We start from the raw sequence: 9451 nt of genomic DNA, 5'->3' as shown, positions 1-9451 counted from the left end.
ACATAATTATGTATACATAACACACAACTACAGATTGAATGATAAGCAACACCTTTTGGTTCAGCTTACACACCACTGATCATGTTAGATGTACAACCTCTCTGAGCTTGTGTTCATTGTTTGATGCCTTGCCGACTTCAAATGAATTTCATCATTATACAATCTCAGGTTGCTCTCTGAGCTTGTGTTCATTGTTTGATGCCTTGCCGACTTCAAATGAATTTCATCATTATACAATCTCAGGTTGAATGTATCTTGTGTTTTTTGCTTTTCGATTTTTGTAATGGATTAAATAATATGTATTGTTTCTGGCATTTGTTTTTTTTTTGTTGTTTTTTTTTTTTTGGGGGGGGGGGGGAGAAACTTGTACTAATGACAATAATCTAATGAAAATTACTTGCATCCTTGATATATAGGTTTCAGATATTTTGACTTTGTAGGCTTTACTCTTTTTATAGCATGTTCAGTTGAGACCATTTAAATGTTACTTGCTGTTTTCACTTGCATTAGTTTAAAATATTGTATATGTTGTGTTAACATGTTGTTATTTGTACATACATGTCATCTAAACAGATGCACAAGTCGTATTTAAGTTATTTATTTACTTATACAGAAGATTTGTTTAAAGATCTATCAATGGATATAACTTTTTATGCCTAGCAAATGTAATAATAATGTAAAGGCAATGTATTTTGGTATTTATTCAGGTTTTATGTGCCAGTTTCATTAAATGTCATATCTACAACGTAAAATAAAATGTCAGAAAACGTTTTTGGCTTTGCTTTGCGTCTATCGGTTGCCACCTTAGGAAATACATAACGGGGACATACTAGGTCTGAGCTGAACATATGCTGAACTCTGCCTACTGGTTATTGCCGTTTAAGACACCTATAGATACATAATTCCCCCGCACACATAGTGACGTGCATTTCACAGTCTGAAAGAGACTCAATAGACACACCTTACATTATCATACTGAACATAATAATAGTAACATACATGTCATTCTTAAAGGTACTTGAAGGCTAATTGTATTTCATCGACATCAAACGGTTTTTAATGTAGAGATTTCGGATTGCGCACTCGATCTGTACATGGACTTTCTTCTAGCTACATTGTATTGTAATGTTTATGGAATCATGTAGTCCGGAGCCCGCAAAATAAACATTTCTGTTTTAGTGACATTTCATTCGGAACTCCTCGGCCATTTTTTCAAAAACAACCTCGGATGTATATGGACGGTTTACATACTTAAAAAGTGGTACGTTTAAGTCCGCTGCAAATACATCGCGTAGTAATCTTATTTAGTAGTTAAAATTTATGACTTAACTCATGGGAATCGTAATTATGTTTGCAATAATACACTTCACTGGCAATCAATTTAAACTGAGAGCAATGAATACAACTCTTAAACACTACATTTAATTAATGCTTTTATTCAAAAAAATACGGACTACTTCAACAGATGTACCGGCATACATCCGAGGTTGTTTTTGAAAAAATGGCCAAGGAGTTCCGAATGAGTGACATTTATGAAGTATTGACTTTTCACGGGTTCCGATGTTTTCTTATTATTTCTTTAGGATGTTATGTGTATTTAATATTTAAGTCATGGTTTTAGTATAAGATTGATACGAAAGAAGTTATATTCTTAATGGTTTCTACTTTTTCTAAAGATTAATGAACTTGACACCCCAAGTCTGTAATGTAAGTTATATATAATGGTTTCACCCATAGGGTTTGTTAAAATGGACCGTTCCGTTTTGGTCACGTGATGTTAGGATATATAAACAGCGAAAGGCATAGAAATGGCGAGTTCGTATCTTGACGCCGATGGGAAAACATCACGTTAATATGTAGGCAAACTTTGAAGTTCCTTTTCGTACTGTCTAGGGCGGGTTCTGAGCTATTGGGGACTAAGAGAATTAAGTGAAGCAACGCGCTAGAGCTTCTAGATTCCAGGTTCGGACATCCGTGGGGTTTCATTTTGGCCTCTTAGTAAGCCTGGATCATTGCGATACCGACGGAACAGGGTCAATGGATTGATTCCCCGTAAAAGCTATACACTTAGGACTGTGGGTTTCACTGATATATTGTGAGAATGGCTTATGAACGTTTTGTATGCTGGTCCTGTAAGATAAAGCATAGGTGTTGTAGTGTTTCTGTTTGTGCGTTCTTGGTTTTGGGATAATTAAACATTGATTCTTGAACCGTAATAATTATTTCTCCAATCATTGGTTTTGTAAGCAATCATTGTTAATCACTTATATATATTACTAATGCCATACTTAATTGTTGGGACAATTTAGTCCGAGAATAGGGTTGTAGTCTAATTTAAGGTAGCTTGTCCGAGCTAGCTATGAAAGAAACGTTACAGTATATGCACGTATAAGTTGCCGTTCCGTTTACTGCCATTTGCAATATTGCTTTTTAATTTAAATCCATTACACTAAAAAAAAATCTGCCAATGCGTAGTTCTGTATATACTACAAATTCAAAGGAGGTAAGCGTTTTTTTAAGTGCTTCAAGTTTTCCAATACATTGAAGAAGCTTCACCAAAAAACTACCTTACACGTAGTCGTGTGCTTCGCAACTTCTCTAAAATCAGGTCAAGAACAGTTGCTTTGAATAGACGATTTCTATTTGATTTCATAGTAGATTACAGTAAATCTTTTAGCACTCACTAATCATTAAATATGTTTGCTGAGTTTTCAGCTTTTAAATACACGGTTACGATCTTGTTATCAGTGATTATTAATTTTCATAAATGCATTATTTAGTAAGTAGTTCAAGGTTAATCACTCAAAATGTATGTGTGTTATACACGTGTATGTTTTGATTTAGAATGAGAGTATACGGTTAAAAAAATATTCCAATGTCGAACTTCCAACACCAAATTGCATTTGTTCAGGTAACTTCAGTGATTTAAAAACAATTACTCAACCCAAAAATAGATGCATTGGTGAAAATATTAGACTTATCCATGAGATCATATCTTTTTTTAAATAAAACCCCTGGATTTTTTTATTTTTGGCCGATTTTGAAAAGGTGTTTGACTATGTTAACTGTAGTAAGTTATATATGTCATTGCTAAATCGTGGAGTAAATGGTAAACTATTCAATGCAGTAAAAGCTATATACGTGTCTGTTAAAAGACGAATAAAAACGGTTATGCACTCATTGAGATTATAATTTGACCGCTAGAATTGCGTCAAGGATTTAAGTCTTATTTTATTTAGTCTGTTTATAAAAGAATGATCTTACTTCCAGTAGCAAAATGGAGTTTGCGGAATACAGCTTTCACTTGATATTATCGAAATATTCATGATTTTATTTGTTGATGATGTAGTACTTATAGCTGATACCGTCTAATATTGTTCCGGAACGAAACGTCCCACTCTAGGGCACGTGCGTCCGCCGGGAACATATCTGGCCGATTTATTGGCCATGCAGCGAGGGCCGGATATATTTCGATAAGGACCAAAAACAAAAACACCTACGAACCACTGGCGCCTAATACAGCGATTTCAATTTAATTATTAATTAGGACAACTATAGCTCGGGAGCTAAACATGGTTAGGTAAACAAAGAAAAAGCAGTGTCTGAACACAACGTGGAAATAATATCGTTATAAGAATCACCCAATATGTCTTTAAGAAACATCCTGATGAGCGTTTGTTGGTGTTTCCTTCAGGGGCATCCAGTTGGGAACAACTCAAGCAGTAAAGGAATAAGGTGGAGGGGCATCGTCTTGAGCATGGTTGGCCCATGGTTGGTTGTTGCCCACGTACCCTGGGGTGATTTGGGGCCGGGCTTGTCCAGTGGGCTGTTCATGACCCGCAGGGGGGGCATGCAGTTTGTTGTTCCAAGATGGGTTATTAGGGACATGACCAGGGGTGGATAGGGGTCGGGCTTGCTCCAAAGGTTGGTTGTAGCCCGCGTGGTGAGGGTTAGTTGCCACGTTGACCTCCGCTGCAAATGAATTCAAATTTGCAGTTCTTTTATATGTATATTATGAAAATCGGATATCATTTTAAGCGAAATACAGCAATCCTTCTGCAATTAATGTTATTATTAATGATGTCTAATAATTGTTATTGTTTAAGGTCATTTATATATCATATATAAATGTATATGAAATGGTTTTATGATGAATTAACGGATTGTTCGTTGCATAAGGTTGAGCGAGGGTTGGGATGAATCTATTTTTGCACGAGCGGCCATGGAACATGCTTCTTCTCCAACCTTGGTTAAACAAAATGTAATAAAACTGTAATTCTATGAACATCTTTTGAACTTAGTGAAAATCGGCTCCAAACAGTCCCCACTTAGCTTTGCCCGTGGGGAAGATTATAAGTATCTTTCATGACCGAGTGGAGTGTAAAACTACATGCGCGAGAGTGGGGATGAACCATTCTAACATCGATTATGGTAGATGATCCCCCCCCCCCCCCACTTAACAAAATATAGTACAAATGTTGTTTAATTCATTTTTTACGTACGAGTACTTTTTTTTATATTTGCCCGTGGGCAAGATAATGATTTCCAGCATGGCCAATTATGTGGATCTACTTGTCTAGGGTGGGAGAAAAGGATTTGCAGCATAACCAGTATTTGAATCTACTTATTAGGGATGGGAGAAGGAAAAAAATCAATGTGTTGCTATGTGTGACGTTTATACAGATTTAAGATTTTTGTAGTTTCAATTGTTTCTGATTGAAACTGCCCCTGGGTCTTGTTTAAAGGCCTTCATAAACAGACGTTGTCATTTGCATTATATTTCAATTAAACACCATACATGTCGTTGGTTTGTTCAGAGTCAAAGTAGGTCTGATATGAGTCAAAATATTCAAACGTACCCCCAGAACTGCATCATGTCAAACGCAAACATTATGTCAGTACAGTGCTTATAGTTTACGCCCAAAATGTCCGTTGTTTTTAATCAGCATAAAATATATATGTGGTGTTTTTCAGCTAACTTTAATATATCAATTTGCATATGTTATTTGTGACAATTACCCTTTCTTAAGGTATCTGCATTACCCGTATACTCGTCTAAGAGAAAGTGGCTTTTTAACTTCAACTACGGCAAGCGTGCTCCTGGCCTTGAAGCCTCGGCTTCGTCTCAGCTCTCCCGAGGTCCTGGTTCGCAGTTATCTCCCTTTGACTTATCTACTAGCTGGGTACCAGTATCGAACTATACCACATAAATAAAGTGTCAATGTACATGCACATTTATCTGAAAAAAAACTACAACAAAGTAAACTCACTTCTAACAACGACTGTTTGTCGCTGAGAATATGTCCTCCATCGCTGTATCCAGTAGCACAGAAAAATCTTTAGGATCGCTAAGATAATGCAGCCGATCACAAGACCTGCAGTAGCTCCCGGTGACCTGAAACGTGAACGACGCTCAATTATTCAAACGAAGTACAATTGGTATTAACTAAGTATAATGCCAAAAAGACGGAAGTCCGTGTATCTATAGACTCCAGCAGCCAAATGTATAATTATTATTTGGCTACTATGCACCATTCGGTGATTTGATTGATTGGCCAATCCAATTAAATAACCTTTTCTTTTACAAATTGCTGCAACAGGCAAGTGTATTAAACAATTAAAATCTTTGGGTTGGTAAACCCCCGGTCGCAACGAATCCGTTGTATACGCGGACGTCGTTTTGAGAAGCGCAGTGCATTCAAACCCAATACCTCATGCATAAAAATACATCCGCTGCATACTCCAATGAATTTGCCGTGTAACATATGACACCAAAAAGTACACGTGTAAGTGAAATGTTAGTGTAATGTAAAAGTATCTAATGTTAAAATATTAATTATCAGTTCTTTTCTCATGTCTGAGATTTCAAACCTATCGTGTTATCGTTGTATATATGTTTAATTGAATGTATTATATCTATCATGTAATGAGGAGCACTTTGTGTTCAAGTTACTTAATAAATAAGTTGAATCTTGAATGAGTCGTTTACACAAAACTAATAAGGTATTTTACTTCCGGAACCATCCTTCATTAAAGCTGCACTCTCACAGCTTGAACGTTTTGACAACTTTTTTATTTTTTGTCTTGGAACGAGCCATTTTTTGCGAAAATGCATGGAAACCAGTTATATAAGACTGCTGACAAAAATTAGATCACTGATTTTTATATTTAAGTTCAAAATATGATGTTTTATGCAGTTTTCTTAAACCGTTAGCCATCAAACATTAATTTTCAAACGGAAATATGAAAATCTGCGATCTTCTCTTTTGTCAGCAATCTTTTATCATCGGTTTGCAGATATTTACGCAAAAAATTGCTCTTTCCAAGACAAAAAATAAAAAAAGGTGTAAAATCGGTAAATCTGTGAGAGTGCAGCTTTAAGGGCTTTAAAATATGTACTACAAGTTTAAAAATGCATTTTCTGCTATAAATTGAAACAATCCGCTTTTCCGTAAAGTAATTTTCCTAAAAGACATCATTATAACAAAGCATTCGACAAAGTACAAAACAACATTAACGACACGGAATCCACCTTTGAAAGTCCTGTTAATGCTTCCATACTTGCTATGTTTGCAACAAGCGCACAAGGACTCTCATATATGATGGTAGGATAATGTACGTATGTAAAATAAAGAGTCACTTACTGCATACTAAACAAAGGTGAATTTACTTATTCCGTCCACTATTTCGTAACGTTGTGAGGTGTTGAGTAAATAAATGCGCCTTTTCGGGTATTGAGTGAATTACTCAACCGTTAATAACTTCCTTCTTCATGCGGTCCTTAAAGTATGACTCAACATGTGCCCACGCTCACTGCATTTAAGCGAATTGTAGCTCGATTAGGTTATTAAATATACATGATCAAATTTTGTTAAATGGTGTGCAGCGAATGAAAACATTTTCCTTGTTCGTGTTAACGCTTGTATTTAAATGAATCCAAACTGAATACTACACAAAAAACAAAACATGCTTTTATTTAGCCTTACGCGTCACTCGAAGCGGGTTTTTTTGGCTTCGAAAATGCATATTTTTACCTTTCCTTTACCACGAAATCAACAGTGAAGATTGTACGGATTGCGTAACAATAGGCTCACGAAGGCTCATATCGAACCTTTCGTTTTGCCTACGTTTAGCGTTTTACTTATAAAGTATGTGTTTTAACAAAACTAATGGTAAGATATGCGGCTATTTCCCTTTTATCTATCAATTTCCTGTAAAATTGTATAAAATGGTGAATATCGCATTTTCACCTTCTTTCCTTAATAATCAAAAATATATCAAATTAACTTTTAAAAATTTAGATCTTTGATAAAATCATTGAGAAAAAAATGGAAGTCACTATTAACGGCCGGAAAAAGGAACGAATACGTCATGTCTGACCAAAATCCATCGTTAATATACCGTCGGACCATAACGCTGGTTTAACACCGGGGCTACGATGTTAACCCGATGTTGGATTATGGTGACGTAAATCCAACGATGATACAACGTTATTCTAACATCTGGTATTTGCTGGGCAAATGTTATCAAGTATTTGCAAACCTACTCCTTCTAGTACCAGAAAATGGAGAATAAGCGGGGCTGAACATGCACGTGCGCAGATATAAGATATATCCCAATTTTATTCCAAAAATAAAAAGGGCATATCGTCATAACAAGGCAAATACAATACATATATGTATCTTAATCAATTGACTTCTTTCCTTCGTGGTAAGAAACATAGTTGCCATTCTTTAAGTTCTTCCTTCCAGTAGGAACACCATATTTCAAAAGGTATAAGTACCTCAATACCTGTAAAAGGTTTTGGTGAATATTTGCCTTAAAGGAACTACTGCATGTACATGTACCTTTCGAGCTGTCTATGCATGTGTGTGTAACGATGCCGTGAAAAGACCCGTCAATCCATAAGTACAAAGTTTCTTCTTTATTTGCATTTGTCTTAATTTAAAATGATATATTTTTCTAAGACTTCCGTCAGAGGCAAATGAAACCATTCAAGTATGAGTAAAGGAGTCACTGTTTGATGGAGAATGTTCATGCATGACAGCATACAACGCTGTCAGCGCCTCCTAACACTCAGTTGATATATTTGATCTGAATAAGCCAAAAAACAAAGAACATTCAAATACTCCAGTTTCAAACCGCAAATTAAAGGCATTTCGTACATTATGGGCTAAATGAGGGGTGTTCGGAATGTTTCGGGACAAATGCTGTCAAATTTTTATTTCTTGACATTTCCATATGAATTTTTCAGCATTTGTACCTACACGTTTCATCTATTCTTTCAAATTATGCATACACATAATCTTTGATTTAGACGATTTTGTTGTTGTTAAGGTAACGTCGGGTAAGCGTGAACGGGGCACTATGACAACAACGAAACTGACTGTAGAACTACGAGTTTGCTTTACATTTATGGTCCTAATTTGCTCTGCAAATTGACGTTATTCCGGGAATCTACTAGACGTCCACGAAGTCGTTTCCGGTCTGCACAGTAAACAAGTAGATGCATTTAGTGACTTTATGGATAATATTCCGTCAAAATTTGAATCATAATGAGTAAAAGCAGACAATAGACATTATCTATGATACAAAAGACGTATGGTGCTACGGCTATGTCTAGGTCTCGAATCTATGAGTGGTACAACAGTTTCAAGAAAGACCCTACGCGTGACGTATAATATGATCCAAGGGCTGGACGTCCCAACTCAGCGTCAGGAAAAGCAGATGAGATTGCGATGTGACTTAGAGCTGACCGAAGATTAACTGTTCGGGATATCGCATTGAAAATTGGACTTGTTGTCAAGGAACTGTGATGTCCACCATTTCGTTATCTGGGAGTCTGCAAGTGCGCCATGATACATCGTTTCATTTCCAGCATTATGAATGTTATTTACAACTTTTAATGTAATCTTATACTGTCTTACACGGTCATTTGTTAATAGCAATTTTTTATTCAATGGATGCATTACATCATTCACTACTCTAAACTGATAATTATGTTGTTGAACTATTTTGTAACATCCGCGCGTTCCTAACTCAGAATTCCAAGGTTATGAAATAATGCTGATTGTGACTATTGCAAATAAATCAAGGTCACAAAGCATTAAATCGATACCTCCATGATGACAGTTACTGCCCTTTGAGAATATTTGTAGGCTTAACTCCATTTCCATGCATAACATTATGTTATTTACTTGTCCGAAGTACTGCATTTTAGGATTATGATTAGGAATTATAAGAACCACAGTCATTGGCTGATCTGTTCTTAAGGACTTTTCGATTGGTCAGAATTCCTAAATCCTAAAACTTACTCGACTGTCGAGTATATAAGGCGGAGCAATCTCACAGTGGAACACGTACTGGTTCAACCCAGGAAAGTTGTATCCCGTGTATCGGTGCTTTACACCGAGTACGTTAAAAAACCAAGAGGTCTCTTCGCAAAGAGCAA

At 36.1% G+C, this 9451-nt stretch overlaps 1 protein-coding gene across 1 annotated transcript; it reads right to left on the bottom strand.

The window, feature by feature from the left end:
* Window positions 1-3501: 3501 nt before the first annotated feature.
* Window positions 3502-6796, bottom strand: LOC128212279 (uncharacterized). The gene is made up of 3 exons (XM_052917654.1): window positions 6645-6796; window positions 5271-5395; window positions 3502-3972 (listed from the first exon to the last, which is right to left on the bottom strand). Exons 1-3 carry the CDS (start codon window positions 6647-6649, stop codon window positions 3716-3718), a joined length of 387 nt encoding a protein of 128 aa, XP_052773614.1. The 5' UTR covers window positions 6650-6796; the 3' UTR covers window positions 3502-3715.
* Between the last annotated feature and the right edge of the window lie 2655 nt (window positions 6797-9451).

Source organism: Mya arenaria, chromosome 12 (assembly GCF_026914265.1).
Source record: "Mya arenaria isolate MELC-2E11 chromosome 12, ASM2691426v1".
Lineage (NCBI taxonomy): Eukaryota > Metazoa > Mollusca > Bivalvia > Myida > Myidae > Mya > Mya arenaria.
The sequence above is the reverse complement of the archived record's forward strand: the minus strand, read 5'-3'. Positions and strand labels throughout refer to the sequence as shown.